We start from the raw sequence: 16,654 nt of genomic DNA, 5'->3' as shown, positions 1-16,654 counted from the left end.
GATTGGGCCAATGAAGTAACGAGGAGCAGAAGCTGCCAATCCCTGCGCTACAGCACCCAGCGAATCAGACCCGCCGAATTCTGAGCGGAGCACAACCACATTGCAGCGCAATTCATTACTCTGCTACAGCCGGGGGTTACAGAGAGTAGCCCTGGGAAATTACTGCAGCACAGATTGCCTCGTCTTTCTTCAAGTTGTTGGGGGACATAGCGTCTCCTCAGAAACGTATAACTTGTGCGTGAAAAACCGGTAGCTCATTGCTGCTAGCTTCACGCTCGCGCAGGCAAGAACATCGATTCGAAACGACGATTTTTCAAACAGAGGCGTTGGCAGTGGCTTAAGAGGAGGGGTGTAATGAATATCAGACCTGTCTAATAGTAGATGATCCAAACACATCTGGAGTATTTATAATGAACCCCGGGTTTATTGGCTACCTACACTAATTACATCACATGAAAGCCTTGAACGGAGTATAGGGACGGAGTGTGGCACAGTGGGTAAAGAACTGCGCTTGTAACCGAAAGGTCGCAGGTTCGATTCCCGGGTAAGGACACTGCCGTTGTACCCTTGAGCAAGGTACTTAACCTGCATTGCTTCAGTATATATCCAGCTGTATAAATGGATACAATGTAAAGTGCTATGTAAAACGTTGTGTAAATCGCTCTGATAGCGTCTGCTAAATGCCTGTAATGTAATGTAATGTATTTGTTTTTAGATTGAGCGCTCCTCATTCCGAACTTCATCGACATCTAGAGTATGTGGTCAATATCTCTTGCAAAATCTATTGCAAAATATGACTCGGTGACTGGTTTAATTAGTCATTCAGTCATATTTATCAAGAAAGACGATCCAAAATCCAGACAACGTATATTAGGGTGAGGCTGTTAGGTATTGAAATATTTCGGTGCATTTGGAGCTTTATGAAAGTCACATCTAGGTTGAAAAAGAAAAAAAATATGACTTGGGTTGATGTGATCAGAAGTCTTGTGATTCTAAAAAGCATTCGTTGATCCAGTAATATTCAGCATCCACTTTGGGGAATTAATCACAGGAAATACAGCTTTTTTTTTGCAGTGCTGTGATAGTTATATAGAACAGCGCGTCCATGTTTGTTAAGACAGTGGATGTAATTTCATTTTAAAAAATGATGAATTGGTGTTGCTCCAGTGCTTTTTCCTCTTGAAAAAGCCACATCCGAAACATTGAGCGGTTTGTAAGATTAGTGTGTGAAGTAGAATCGAGATCCATTTTGGTTTTGTGGACATTTGCTGAGGGAGGGAAGATTACTGGACACGGCCCCCCCAATAATATCTTTTGTTCTTTTTCTCAAAAGAAAAGCAGACAGTTCTTACGTATTCTTCGTTTCATTTAGATGGGCAGAATGAGAGAGGGTAACAGAGATGGGATCTTAACAGAGCAGGAAGCACCGCTGGTGGGGAATCGAACCCCAGTCGCACGGGAGGGTTGGTGTACGGGTTGACAGTCCGCCGCCCTACGGACTGCGCCGTGGCCCACGGGCTCCCCCGGCCTCCCCGCGTTTCTCGCGTACGTTCTGAACGGCCATGTTACGGACGCCCACGTTACGCTGCCTGTTACAGATGGAGGAGTAGACGACAGAGCGAAGAGGAAACGAGCGTGCAGATTGGTGAAAATGCGCTTTAGTCACAACTGAACAGTCTGCAATGTGGCATCCATTTGAACACACACCGCATCACGCACGCTTGCACTTCTAATTCTTTACAAATACGTAGCGATTGATATGTATTACAATTATATAGCCTTGTGTTTAATTTAACGTGGTAGAGCAGCGTGCGTTTTCAGCGCTTTAAGCGTTGGAGAGGAAGACGTTGGAGAGGAAGTTTAGCGAAGGCGCGCGGACACGAGACGCCCGTTCCGTCCTAGCGACAGGCGGCGGAGCGGGTCGGCGTACGAGGCGCGGGCGACGGCCTTCCGATCTGACGCCGCTGTGCCGGCGACGGCGGCCGCGCGCGGTTCCCTTCGAAGGTTTCGGCGTCTCTGGCTTTACCCCCGGGGGGGCCACCTCGCGGGTTCGCGGCGGTTATGATCATTGCCGCGGATGCTCTCCCCCCCCCCCGTAGCGTGTTGTCACGCACCTCGTGTCTTAACGTAGATCACTCTCCGCGCGCATCTGTTTGATCGCAGAGCACGCAGGATGGGGGAGGGGAGGGAGGTGGTGGGTCTATATATAGCCTCTTGGCAGATGTGGGTATTTTAGTGCTGTAAGACTCCTCTAATCAGCTGCCAGCAGAAGAAAAGGATCCCCATATCTGTCTCTCTCTCTCTCTATCGCTCTCTCTCATCTCTTACTCTCCCTCCTCTCGAACGCTCTTTTTTTTCCTCTTACTCCCATCGCTTTTTTTTTTCCTCTCCCGCTCCTCCCCTCGCACTTTGTTTTCTTCCTCTTTTCATCTGGATGGCTTGCGGCTTTCCCCATCCCCAGAGGTTTCCCCCCGTTTGGAGTAACGAGCAGACAACGAGGTCTCCTCTATAGGCGCGGCCCTCGACTCTCCCCGGCCCCCCAGAGAGCATTCCCACCGCGTCCACCAGCTTCTCCTCCCCCCCCCCTTCCCCCCGCCGCAATCCCCCAAACGTTTCGGACCTGTTTTCGTTTACGCTCGCACTCTCCCTCCAATCGCCATCTCAATTAACGGCGCAGACAGATTTCACGCGTCGCTGGTCCGGAGGGCGTTTTCCGCTCTTTAGCATGGCTGCTAACGGAAGTTGCGCGCGCAGGCCGAGCCGCCGATCTCTCACACGCGCCCCCCGCCGGCATGCGCCTCTCATCTCCTCCGCCGCGCACATTTGTGTCCGAGTAACATCTTTCCGTCTGCCCCCCCCCTTTTCCTCTCTGTCTCTCCGCAGACGGGATGGGTCGAGTTCTGGCTCAGGACGTCTATGCCAAAGACAACCTGCCCCCCTTCCCTGCCTCTGTTAAGGATGGGTACGCTGTCAGAGGTGAGCACGGCCTGTCAGGGCCGTCGAAGGCTTAGCTTTCATTAGCTTTCCTTCTCATAAACAAACTTACCTGTAAATGTTGCTACAGCATGATATTTAGATTTTTACATGTAGTTAATGGAGAAGAAAACTTCTTTCCATGGGGTACAATTACCACTGCTTCTGTGGTCATTCCCATCTCTCTCTCTCTCTCTCTCTCTCTCTCTCTCTCTCTCTCTCTCAGCGGCCGACGGTCCTGGGGATCGTTTCATCATCGGGGAGTCCCAGGCCGGGGAACAGGTGAGCTCCTCCAGGCTCTAGAATGGACGGGTTGTCCTACAGGTCACACGTTACACCCTAAATGTCACAGCTTCACAGGCTAGCCTGATGTCTTTACGGCATTCAAAGCAAGAGTGTTTTTGCGTTTTACCATTGTGTCACGGTAATATTAGCTGTAGTTTTCCATTCGTTTCTTCGGATTTGATCTATTCAAAGTTAGTTAGCTTGGTTTGGGTTAGCTGTGATGTACTGGTTAACTCATTTGCCTGGTTCATAGGTGCGTGCTACGAGCATTCTGTGTTCTAGAGGGTGATGGAGTTTGTGAGGTGGCCGCACAAATGTTTAGGCTAAATTGAACCATTCTGTCAGTCACAGTGTGACAGGTCAATTACTCAGCTGCACGGAGAGTACAGACTGTGAAAAAAAAAAATGTGCACTTGAATAAGCGCCTGTGAGCTGAATTGATGTTTGTTCTCTATAAAATGATTATATGAAACCTTTTTGTGTGTTTGAGTAGTTATATGAGGTATTGCATTGAACTGTTTTTTGCTTAGCTGTTCAATGTTCAGCCATTGACTGTAAAAGCATAATTGCTTATTTGTTCATTCCAAAAGAATGCAGAATATATACTCCCCAAGAAGTGTGTGTGCGTGTGCGTGTGTGCGTGCGTGCGTGCGTGTGTGTGTGTGACACAACATGGGCTTGTAGGGCTGTGCAGAAGCACTCTTTCCATGCACCTATGGGGACAAACAGGACATGAACCTGTGAGGGGGGCTTTCAAGGTATTATGGTGGAATTCAGGTAGAATGGACTGTGATTCTGGCAGAATGGACTGTGATTCTGGTAGAATGGACACTGTGACTCTGGTAGAATGGACTGGGATTCTGGTAGAATGGACTGTGATTCTGGCAGAATGGACTGTGATTCTGGTAGAATGGACTGTGATCTGGAGAATGACTGGATTCTGGTAGAATGGACTGTGATTCTGGTAGAATGGACTGTGATTCTGGTAGAATGGACTGTGATTCTGGTAGAAGGGACGGAATGGACTGTGATTCTGGTAGAATGGACTGTGATTCTGGCAGAATGGACTGTGATTCTGGCAGAATGGACTGTGATTCTGGCAGAATGGACTGTGATTCTGGTAGAATGGACTGTGATTCTGGTAGAATGGACACTGTGACTGGTAGAATGGACTGTGATTCTGGCAGAATGGACTGTGACTCTGGTAGAATGGACTGGAAAGAGATTTAAAAAAGAGACTTGAAAAAGAGATTTCTAATCTCAATGAGACTAACCTGGTTAAATAAAGGTTAAATAAAAATAAAAGAATGGACACTGTGACTCTGGTAAATTGGACTGGGATTCTGGTAGAATGGACTGTGACTCTGGTAGAATGGACACTGTGACTACAGGGTGAATTAGGTTCCATAAGCATCTTTGTCTGTGTTTTATTAAAAGTTTTGACTGTGTGTCAGCAGCTTGTTTAATGTGCGAGTTTGTGTAGGAGGTTTATTTAAAGAGTGAAGGCACGCGTGTCTCCCGTTTCATTTATTTAAAGTGCGAGCATGTGTAGGTGTTTTATTTAATGCGATAAAGTTAGCCAACATTACTTTATTGAAAGCCTGATTCTGTTTTTTTTTTTTTTTTTTTTTTTTTAACCTGGGCCCTCTCCTGCAGCCAACCCACACGGTGATGCCCGGACAGGTGATGCGTGTCACGACCGGCGCCCCCATCCCCTGCGGAGCCGACGCGGTCGTGCAGGTGGAGGACACCGAGCTCCTGCGCGAGTCGGAGGACGTGAGTCGCAGCTTACCTGAAACCACCCCCCCCCCCCCGCGGCGGAGGCGCGTAAACGCGTGGGCCGCGTCACATTAGGAATGGAGCTGCGTTAGCGTTAGCGTGAAGCCGCGTAGGAGTGTTGTCTGTTTTTTTGTGTCGCGCTCGTGTCCCGTTCATGTCCAGTCGTGTCCGGTTCGTGGCGGTTTGTGGCGGGTCAGGTGCGTGTAGTTCGCTTCAGGTTGCATGCGCGTAAGCTGTGGAATAATGGGTGCGATAGGTAGCGTTGGGCACGTGTGACATCACTTCCTGTTGTCTCAGGGCACGGAGGAGCTGGAGGTGCGGATCCTTGTGCAGGCGCGCCCGGGTCAGGACATCAGGTTGGTGCCGCGCCGTTCTCAGTCCTCAGGCCCCTCGGGCGGGACTGGCACCTCTCCTGTCCCGTGAACTGCCCCGCCCACCACGCCCTACCCTGCCCATTTCTGACACGCCTCCCTCGTCTCGCGCAGGCCCATCGGACACGACATCAAGCGCGGCGAGTGCGTCCTGGCCAAGGGCACTCACATGGGCCCCTCCGAAATCGGCCTGCTGGCCACGGTAGGCGTGACCGAGGTGGAGGTGCAGAAGTTCCCCGTGGTCGCCGTGATGTCCACCGGCAACGAGGTGACCGCACAACCGCAACCGCACATTAACACAGATATATACGTACACACAAATATACACACAGACATAAACATACACATATACACAAACAAAATCACACACACAGACATAAACATACACACAGACCTACACATACACACAAACATACACATAAACACAGACATACACTCAGACATAAAACACACACATAAACATACACAGACATAAAACATACACACAAACATATACAGACATAAAACGTACACACAGACAGACATAAACATACACACTGACATAAACATACACACGAACATACACAAACATACACAGACATAAAACATACACACAAACATATACAGACATAAAACATACACACAAACATACACAGACATAAAACATACACACAAACATATACAGACATAAAACGTACACACAGACAGACATAAACATACACACGAACATACACAAACATACACAAGCATAAACATACACACAAACATACACTTACATAAAACATACACACAAACATATACAGACATAAAACATACACACAAACATACACAGACAGACATAAACATGCACATATACACCGACATAAACATACACACAGATATAATCATATATACACATGCACACAAACACTCTGCTCTCACACACATACACACACACACACACACTCACTCACCGTCCCCCCTGCCTCTTTCCCTCCTGCAGCTGCTGAACCCGGAGGATGACCTGCACCCAGGGAAGATCCGGGACAGCAACCGCTCCACACTGCTGGCCACCATCCAGGAGCACGGCTACCCCACCATCAACCTGGGGATCGTCGGCGACAAGTACGGCCTCTGACCTCTGCTGTTGCAATCAGTTAATTAGGAGAGCACCCTTATTAATCAGGAGTTATTTAGGAGAGCACCCTTAACCGTGTTAATCAGGAGAGCACCCTTAACCCCGTGCCTAACCCTGTCCCCTCACAGCCCCGATGACCTCCTCAACGCCCTGAACGAGGGGATCAGCCGCGCTGATGTCATCATCACCTCCGGAGGCGTGTCCATGGGGGAGAAGGTGAGCGGAGCACCATGCCCACAAGCGTGTGTGTTTCTGATTAAACGTAATGGACCGACGCCTAATAGGTCGAGTGAGGTTTGTTCAGAGGGCGAGCGCTATGGGTCACCATGTATAGTGAAGGGGTTCCCAGCCCTGTTCCTGGAGATCTACAGTCCTGTAGGTTTTCACCCCAACTCTAACAAAGCGCAAAACCCAACCCTAAACAGAATCTCAACAGCGAGAGATCTTGTTGAGCTGCTAATTAGTAGAATCAGGTGCGCCAAATTAGGGTTGAACTGAAAACCTTTTGGACGGAAATTAATTTTAAATAAATAATTTTAAATTAATATATAATTCATATATCATATATAACAAACAGATGCATAAACCAGTGTGAATCTGTTTGTGCTAGAGCTCGTTGTGGCTAACAGAACTCAACATGTTGCTGAGATATGTAATCCCACGTGCTTCCAACAGTTATTTAAACGTTTCACCCACCGTGATGCTAGGAAAACACCTTCATATTAACGTCTCTGTATTGCAGTCCGTGTGCTTAGCAGATGGTAGGCACAGATGGTCCTGATCACCTGAGTGGAGCTCACCAGTCTCTGCCCCCCCCCAAAAAAAAAACATCAGGCACTTAATCAACAGTTATTCCTGCACTAAAAAAAACCAACAAGAGAACTGTCTTCCTCGCGTAACTTCCGCAAAGCAGACACATCAACAAAGATTCGATTCTGACCCGGCCATAAATGTAACAAATATAATCGGTTTCCATCTGCAACTGTGTTTGCATTTGTGGGAATCTTACCGGTCTTATACGTAAAGATTTCTATAGATAAGTAATAAGGATAAAAACTTTGGCACCTCCTTTTGTTTTTTGGTTGATTGCGGCTGATGTAGGCTAGGCGACTTTTTGTCTTCAAAGATCAATTTCTGCATTGCTTGTTTCGTATCACTCGTTAAAAATAAGGAGTTTCCCAGTTACTCTCGATTACTTTTTGAAGTGCATTGAACTGCAAAATTTTGCCATTATTTTTTAAATGATGAATGGCTATATTTCTTCAATTATTACTGCCACTTGGAAGATTATGATTAGTGAAGCTGATGAGATTGTGGTGCAGTGCTGCCACCTAGTGGATAAACATAGGCCCTGAAGGGGTGGCTGTTTGTTTACACGACCTTTGCTTTTCACTCTTGGGTTTCTCCACTGGCACTCCTGCTCTAGATTTTCTGCTTTAACAGTTGCTGTTATTTAATGACAATATGTCATCCTGCCGTCTGCATCCAAATAATAAGCTAGCTCGAGGACCAGGGAGAATTACTCACACACTGCAAAGACAGGGCTGTTTAGACTGAATGAATTCCTATAAGAAAAACTTGCTGCTAACTGCTAAATGCTAACTGGAAGAGTACCAGTTCGTTTAACTGCTGTACTCTTGGGATGCAGACAGCATAGTAGTGACTGGAGAGGCACAATTGCTCATTCCAAAAATGGGCTAAATCTATATGTTCCCCAAAATGTGTGTGTGTATGTGTGCATGTATATACAATGTGTGTATATACAGTGCCCTCAAAGTATTTGGACAGTGACACAATTTTTGTTGTTTTAGCTCTGCTCCAGCATATTGCATTTGAAATGAAATTCATTTGATGAATTTGAGGTTAAAGTACATACTGTCAGCTTTAATTTGAGGGCATTTACATCCATATCCAGTGATCTGTGTATATATTAAATTAAAAAGAAAAAAATTCTCTCTTGAGCAGGACTACCTGAAGCAAGTCCTGGACATCGACCTCCACGCCCAGATCCACTTTGGACGGGTCTTCATGAAACCTGGGTAAGGTTTGGCTGGAAGTAGCGTTGATGGATGGATGCATGGATGGATGTATGTATGGATGGATAAGTTATCAATGACAGGGAGCTTCTGGCTTGAGTTATTTATAAATTTAATTGATACTAAATTGCTTTACTGTTTCTCTGGCGAATTGTGGAGCTCATTAATTATTGTATGTGTGATGGTACAGTACAGGCTGTACGTTCAACTAACTAATGTTGACTGCATGTTTCTTGCCCTCATTACAGAAGAGAGGGAGGACATGTCTGACCTCACTTTCTCTCCTCCAATTCTAGGCTCCCCACGACCTTCGCAACCTTAGACATCGATGGCACTCGGAAACTCATTTTTGCTCTGCCAGGTAGGTTGCCCGTGTGTTCCTGTGTTGGTTGTTTGTTAGCGAAAGCCATGTGAAAACCTGGGAGGCAATGTAGGCCAAAAATATACCTTTAAGCCAGCGTCCAGAAACTGGCTTTGATCATTATAGTTCGGTTTGCGCGTGTCGTTGTGTAGATGTGGAATAGCTCATTGTACTTTCCTTCAACTTCATTTAAAATGACGGTTTTACCATGTGCTTTTTAAAGTTAGGTTTCATGACAGAGAATTTTAATTACAATCGCACAATCTCTATTTTAAGTTGATCCCTAGCTGCTCTTATTTAATGTGGATCCCGGTCTTTTTACTCCAAGGTAATGCTATTACTGTAGGTGCTGCTCTGTAAAAAAAGGTCATCTGCTGCTGTTGGGTGGTTTTCATTTGAACATTCTTGCTTGTGAATGATTCAAAGCAGTCAAAGACAAATAATAGACAATTAGTAGTTTTAAAGTGCTAATTGTCCACACCCCAAACGCCTAATGCCCCCAACGCTCTGCAAATTACCCGGCACCCATCACACGCGCTTCTCTGCCTGAACACTCAAAGCTGACCTGTCTCACTCCAAACAATTAGCACTCCATATACCCAACACTTCTCAAGTACACAGTTCCCCAGGCCCCCAGGATCACCTCTCATCGTCTACAGCACAGGTGTCAAACTCCAATCCTTGAGGACCGCGGTGTCTGCTAGTTTTTGTGGTTGTTCTCAGCACACGTGTTTACTTTAAGTCCTTGATTGGCTAAGGAATCCACACACCTCGTTCTCAAGGCCTTAATTGGCAGCTGATGGATCGGAAAACACAGAAACCTGCAGACGCCGCGGCCCCCTTGGGATTCAGTTTGACAGCCCAGGTCTATAAGTGTTGTAAGACGTGCTCATTCTCACGTATCTTATCTATAAGTGTCCCTATCTTCAGTGAATATTGTGCTTTTATCAGAAACGCAGTATACAGAACACCTTGTGTTGCAGAGCAGTCCTGACCTACCTGATTATTTACCAAACCTGAAATACAGTGGCACACAGGTACAGGCGTCTGCCCCAGTGAACTGTATCATCTGCCCGAGGTACAGGCATACTTCAGTGCGCGTGCGTGAAATCTGCCCTCCGCCCCAGAGCCCACAGTATCTCAGTTCCCCTCTCTCGTGGGCATGGGGACTTCAGTGGGAGTCAGACTCAAAGGTGCAGTGTTCTACAAACACCATCTCCCCCACACCTTCAGCACATGGGTGGTGCGCCTCCTCGCCACATTGTGGGGTTCTCTGAAAACAAAGAGCTTTCCGTCAGTACAATCACACTCATCGACACTGCAGCGCATTATCACACAATGGTTGCTTTTTTTGTTTCATTTTACACTTAAACATCTTTATACTTTATACCTACCTTTTTCCACTCCACTTTTTTTTTGCATTGCTTTTTTAGCCCCACCTTTTTTTTTTTGCTTCTTTACAGCACCACTGCTGTGTGTCCTCTGTGTGACAGCTGACCTGGACCCTTTGATTCCCTTAAATCTGGTGTCCCGGTCCCCCCTGATAAGCGGCTGTAGCCCCTGACCCCCCCGGCTCCTCCTCCCCTTTGAACCCCAACCATATGCCTTGTCCTGGCCCTGAGCCCCTCCCCCTGCTCCTTGAAACTCCACCCAACCTCCCAGCTGCTGGCCTTTTAGCCCCCTGGTCCTTGACCACACCCCTCATCTCAGTTCCTGGTCACCACGCCCCACCCCCTCAAACTGGGGTGACCTCCACTTTCTTTATATTCCCCCAAAGGTAATTTCAGCTACAAAGACACGGGGGCGACTCTTCTCGAAACCTTCCTTCCGGGCGACTGTGACCTAAGCAAGCAGCCCGTACCGCCTCCCCCTCGCGAAAGTAGGTCTTCTGTATATGTGTGCTTTTAAGAACCCCGCCCACCTCCATTCCCGCATCCAACTCAGAAAACGGACAAATGGACCAAACTTCAAAAATCTTCATACTCCAGATGAGGAGAAATCAACCGCCATTCCTTTCTTTTTTTCCCTTTGCTTTCATCCACCATGTTAGTCTTCTGTTTTGGTTATCTCTCTGAAAAACACGCGCAGCCAAACGACACTGCACCTTTAAACAGGAAAATAACTACCGAAAGAAATCCAACCTGGGAAATTGAACCTTTTCTCATTCGTTGTCTGTTCTGTTCTGTTTTCTGAGAGAGAAAAAAATGTATGTGTAAGCTCCGTTTACTCCAGGTCTGTAGGGCATGATTTTGTGGCGGACGTGGGTTCTGAATATGAACTCCCCCCAGCCCTGCCTCGCCCCCCTTGTCCTCCCTGTCCTTGCCATGGGAATGCTTCTGGGTTCATGGCTCGTGACTGACAGTAGTACTCGTTTACTTCCTGAAGAGGAAGCTCAGTTCTCTGTTTGAACCTGAACCGTCCCTTTTAGAGTTGACCCCACCCCTCCTGGGCACCTTAACCCCACCTCCTCAAGCTCTGCCCTATCCCCCTCGTAGCTCAGCCCCAGGCCCGTGTTAATGCAAAAACGGGGTCTCTGCAAAACCAGCGTCCATCTGTTTCCGGTTTAGGTGTCATTTGGACGTATCGACTCCTTACTGGATAAAAACGCTAAGTAACTAAGTAAGATAGCATGAGTAACTTAGTGTTTATTCATGTAGCTAGGATCTGTGTTGGACATTCTTACCTGTTATTAGCCCGCTGCCTAATGCACTGCAAGATAACTAGTTGAAGATGAAGCTGGCAGTGCAGCAATGCACTGGGGTTATAACGTTTGATCAAAAACCGCAATTACTGTGACAACAAACATTATCAATAGCCTAACATTTCAATAGCTAACCTAGCTGCCAAGATAATTGGCAAGGAAAATGTGTTTAGCTACAGCTAAGTGTGAATAGCTACAATAGAGTAAAATAAATTTAACGTGGCCTTATCTGACAAGTTAGCAGCTAGCTGGCTAGCTGCAGAGCCTTGCCGCTTTATTACCTTCATAGCTAATAAAGCTGCATACAAGGCTACTAAGCACAGTTCTGTGCTAAGGTAACTAAAGTACCAGAAACTTTTACATATGCATGCACAAAGCAATGCTCTGACCTACACAATCATGTGATAGCCTTATAATCCAATAAAGGTTTGATACGTCCGAATGACACCTGAATCAGAAACAGATGGACACTAGTTTTCCAGAGACACCCTTTTTGCACTTCTGGTCCCCCCACGTTTCCGCCACTTTCCACTGTACAGTGGACAAGAGCGCTGTCCCACCATCCCGTTTCCAGAAATCCAAACGGGAACCGGGAACTCTTACCCTCCCTCGCTGTGCAGCTCGTCCCATCAACCTTACCTTTGCCTTCATCAGAGCCGCCATGTGTCCATCTCCCAGGTAACCCGGTGTCCGCCGTCGTCACCTGCAACCTCTTCGTCATCCCCGCCCTGAGGAAGATGCAGGGGATCCTGGACCCCCGTCCCACCATCATCAAAGCCAGGGTGAGTAAGGGGGGGGGGGAGCTCATCGGTCTGTGACCTCTGATGATGTCTGTCAGTGAGGCCATCGATGTGAGGTCATCAGCGCGCGCCTTCTCTTTGCCGCAGCTTTCGTGCGACGTGAAGCTGGACCCGCGCCCGGAGTACCACCGCTGCATCCTCACCTGGCACCACCAGGAGCCGCTGCCGTGGGCACAGAGCACAGGTAACCCGCGCGCCACTGTTATTCAGCACCTTCTGTGGGTCTGAACCTCTTTAGGGTCGCCCCCTTTAAAGCGCTTCAGATTGTACGGCAGAACGCTCGCTACGCGTCAGCTGAGGTAGAGAGGGGAGGGAGTCATCTAGCTTAACGAACTGAGGAATGATGATTATGTAGCCCAGCGATGCCCAACCCTTGTCTTGGAGGGCCACAAAGTCAGCTAGTTTTTTCTTTTCACTTTAAGATCTGAAATAATTTTACACCCAATAAACAAGGTGAAGCGAGTTAACCATAAATTAGCTGCTTTAACAGATTTCTCTCCCCACAAATACAGCTCAGTGAAAAAATGACATTTGAAGACATTCACTAAATGTGTACTTTGGGGGTGGTCTCTGAAGTGGCTCAGAGCCCTATAGTCTAGACATCCCTAGTTCAGGAGTGTAGACTAGGCCATCGACCAGCAAGGACCAGGAGTACTCTAGCTACTCACAAAATGAGTACAGATTCCTTGCTTTCTCTCACAAACAAACTCACTATCTTGTTATCTCTTTTTTTCCCCCCACTTTCTCACTCAATCCTTTTCTCCTACATACTCTCTCTCTCTTACTCTGTGTGGCTGTCTCTCTCTCTCTCACTCTTTGTGGCTGTCTCTCTCTCTCTGTCTCTCTCTCTCTCTCTGTTTCTCTCTCTCTCTCCAGGGAACCAGATGAGCAGTCGGTTGATGAGCATGCGCAGTGCCAACGGTCTCCTGATGCTACCTCCCAAAACAGAGCAATACGTGGAGCTGCACAAGGGCGAGGTCGTGGATGTCATGGTCATCGGCCGACTATGATGTCATCTTAATGGGATGGACAGAGAGATGGACGGATGGAGGGAGAGAGAGGAGTGGTTTCCGGTGCATGTCCACATATCATTACTATTCTGTAATATGCAACGGCACAGCTAGTTTTTATTGATTTGGATAAAGTTGATCAAGTATAATCAACATCTTTAATTCAAAAAATAAGTTAAATGGGGGGGAAAAGAATTTAAAAGGATAATTGTATTTCAAACAAAGAAAATATAATAACTTTTAAAGTAAAGAAAATTAAATATAAAATATAAGAGATTTATTCTGTAATATACTATTATAATTATTATTATTATTATGATTATTATGATTATCATCATATTAACGCAACTTTGTTCTGTTTCATTGCAATTGCTTTGTGTGTTCAATGCTGAACCTTATAGATAGCTGTAGCATTTTAATAGAAAGCTGTAGGTGCCTGCCAGGAAAAAAAAAAAAAAAAGAAAGCCTATTTTCACATCTGAAAAATAAAAGAATAAAAAGATACTGAAAGAGAGGAAAACTGTGAAGAAAATAATGGCAAGAAAAAAATCCTATGGTGCTCTGGCAGACGATGGTGCTTTCTGGTTCCTGCTTCCTTTAGACGCGTTTAGGTGACACCGCTATATTTCCCTTATTAGTATGCTTCATAATCGCTTCACAATGAGCTTTTGCTTGTCGTTTCTCTCGTGAGTCGTGTTTATGTGCGCAGTGCCAAAAGAGTGGGCAGGGAGGTCAAAGGCTGCCGGGTCTCTGCCTACATGCCACACTACCCAGGCCCGGAAGCTTCCGTGTAAGTCACCTGACCCAGTATGGCTCCGCCTCCTCAAGGGGGTGGTATGACTGGGGGGAGAAATCAACAGTCTTTTATCTGACTAACTTTGAATGGAAGAAACAGCTCCTTTCTGTGCTGACAGCCTTTTTAACCAACTACACAAAATGTATAGAAAAAAAGAAAAAAGAATGATATTGTACAGATATAATTGACCAGCACTCTTGAGGAAATTACTAAGCAATGATGAGAATATTTAACAACTCTGTACTATAACATTTTCTGTAATGATATTGAAACAATGGGAAAAAAAGACATTTAAATCCTTGATCATTATGTAAAAAAAAAGAACAATAAAAAATATTCCTTGTTGGGTTTCTTTTTTAAATGAATATATGAAAGTGGAATAAAGTTTTTTCCTTGAACCAAAAAACAACAACAAGACAACAGTCACCGTTTCCTTTGTGTGCTTAACAGTTCCTGTCAATGTTCTGAATGCATGGCTGTCATCTCTGCCGTTCCTCTGTTCTCAGTGCGTGTGTAAGATCTTTGTCACACGGGAGTTGTCCTGTTTGCTTACCGTGTGATTCTATTCAAAGTCGCTCCCTAAGTCCTGTCTTATTGGCGCATACATATCATTTGAATTCAAATTGCCAAAATCAGTCAGTAACCTCTTGCTATGATCATAGGCAGGGCCCCTCTATCCTAGAAGTCATTGGTTTGGGCCTGTGCTATGTCATTGGCTGGCTGAAACTGGGCATCCAAAGCAGTGAGACACATTTTGTATCATTCATCCAGGGGTAGCGTGGATTTAAATAGACCAGCGTTCCTTGGGTTATAGATTTGAGCCAGTCAATGGTCAGCAAGTACAGTATGTTCCTGCCAATGGTAGGTTAGTGATGTAATCCCACTGTATGTACAAGGACAGAATTGTCTCCTTAGCTCACTACTTAAGAGTAAGTGTGTCCACACGTGGATAGTTTAAGCAGTCCACTTAGGAGAAAGTGAATAACTGAACAGTGAACAACTTTGAAAGACATCTGCCTGAAGAAATGAGCAATGTCAAGAGACAAAGTTTTTAATGGCTCCTGTGTAAAAACAATATAATGTGTCTCATATCTCTTTTTCCGCCACCTCTCAATTTAAAAAAAATTCTACAGTCCATTATATACTTTTAAACTTTTTAGGGTTACATGAAATGTGCTGCTTTGGTTGCTTTAAATAAATTTTAAAAAACACCATTTTATTCTTCTTTGTAGAAAAGCATAGCCACCTAATTTCCAAATATGTCCCTTGCTGATAAACTAATAAGCAGTTACTGGTGACTCGTCATCTTGTGTAGGTGCTGCTCCGAGGAAAATTATCTGCTAGTGCATCATTAGACTGAGTTGGTGCTGGATAAAACCAAGAGAACTAATTTTACGTAAGCCAATGTAGCGAGAGAACGAGGGGTAGCGCCAATCTCCTTTTTCAGACACCCTTGAGATTGAGCGTGGGTTTAAGACCACCAATACTTCAGATACGTCCAACAATGTTGCTGGCGCCTGCATGCTACAGAGATAAGCCTCTGCTTTGTCCCCTTCTCATGGTTTTTTTTAAACATTCTTAACATCTGAATGTCACATCTGGTCTCAACATTAGGTTTTCTGAACTGACTAACACCAATTTCCTTTTTTAGACACTTGAGATTAAGCATGCATGTGTTTAAGACAACCAATACTTCAGCTACTTCCAACAATGCAGTTGGGCCTGCATGCTGCCGAGATAAGGCTTTCCTTTGTTTCCGATCCTGTTTTTTTCTTCTTCTTCAAGTTAGCAACATCTCAATGCAGGCACATGTTGGGGGGGTGAGTGGTTCCGGGTTCCCCCCGGTGCCTTAGTACATGGCCCTTTTGCCCCAAGTTCCAGATGTACACCTTTAATTTATGATTGTTCATTATTATTATTATTATTATTATTATTATTATAAATAAATAAATAAAAGCTTTTCTAGTTAGGCGTGTGACTTTCTCTTACTTTCAGCATTTGCCCCACATATGGGAGGTTCTAAAAGGTTACGTACCAACGAAGAAAACAACATACTGCATTCTGATTTATAAAACTACGTACGCTCACCTATACACAATCAACCTGAAATTTTGTAGAACCTCCGCTACCTTTCATAAATGAGCCCCTGGTCTCAACATATAGTTTTCTGACATATCAGACCGCACCGTTCTAACGAGCTTTATGGCACCCAACCTAATACCAGAAGCACTTGTGACATCTACTAATGGGAATCTGAAACTCTTTCTCAATCTCGGGAGTTATTTATTAAATTACATTTTTTTTAAACCCTTGCTGTTTCTACCGCTTTAAACATCAATGCGGCTAGTGCCCTACCTTTGTGCCGAATGCCCAGCCTCTTCGGTATTGCTCTCATTCTTTGACAGATGGAAAGTGAAACTTCATTGGATAACACTACAAGACAAAT

The 16,654-nt window shown here is 45.6% G+C and overlaps 1 protein-coding gene across 20 annotated transcripts in view; it reads left to right on the top strand.

Moving 5' to 3' along the window:
* The window catches only part of gphna (gephyrin a), a 96,278-nt gene extending 81,705 nt beyond the window's left edge, over positions 1 to 14,573 (top strand). For 8 of the 20 annotated variants that reach the window (XM_064332541.1, XM_064332613.1, XM_064332487.1 and 5 more), the window contains 12 exons: positions 2,884 to 2,976; positions 3,200 to 3,255; positions 4,915 to 5,034; positions 5,335 to 5,393; positions 5,523 to 5,676; positions 6,370 to 6,491; positions 6,633 to 6,720; positions 8,467 to 8,543; positions 8,837 to 8,901; positions 12,257 to 12,384; positions 12,490 to 12,586; positions 13,279 to 14,573. In XM_064332541.1, coding sequence (XP_064188611.1) covers positions 2,884 to 2,976; positions 3,200 to 3,255; positions 4,915 to 5,034; positions 5,335 to 5,393; positions 5,523 to 5,676; positions 6,370 to 6,491; positions 6,633 to 6,720; positions 8,467 to 8,543; positions 8,837 to 8,901; positions 12,257 to 12,384; positions 12,490 to 12,586; positions 13,279 to 13,412 — 1,193 coding nt within the window. In that variant the 3' untranslated portion in view covers positions 13,413 to 14,573. Of the gene's footprint in view, positions 1 to 2,883; positions 2,977 to 3,199; positions 3,256 to 4,914; positions 5,035 to 5,334; positions 5,394 to 5,522; positions 5,677 to 6,369; positions 6,492 to 6,632; positions 6,721 to 8,466; positions 8,544 to 8,836; positions 8,902 to 10,678; positions 11,156 to 12,256; positions 12,385 to 12,489; positions 12,587 to 13,278 lie in introns of those variants that run through there. The other 12 variants (XM_064332565.1, XM_064332648.1, XM_064332513.1 and 9 more) reach the window with 5 other exon arrangements.
* The last annotated feature ends 2,081 nt before the right edge of the window (positions 14,574 to 16,654 follow it).

The sequence above is a fragment of the Anguilla rostrata genome, chromosome 1 (assembly GCF_018555375.3).
Source record: "Anguilla rostrata isolate EN2019 chromosome 1, ASM1855537v3, whole genome shotgun sequence".
NCBI lineage: Eukaryota > Metazoa > Chordata > Actinopteri > Anguilliformes > Anguillidae > Anguilla > Anguilla rostrata.
The sequence above is the reverse complement of the archived record's forward strand: the minus strand, read 5'-3'. Positions and strand labels throughout refer to the sequence as shown.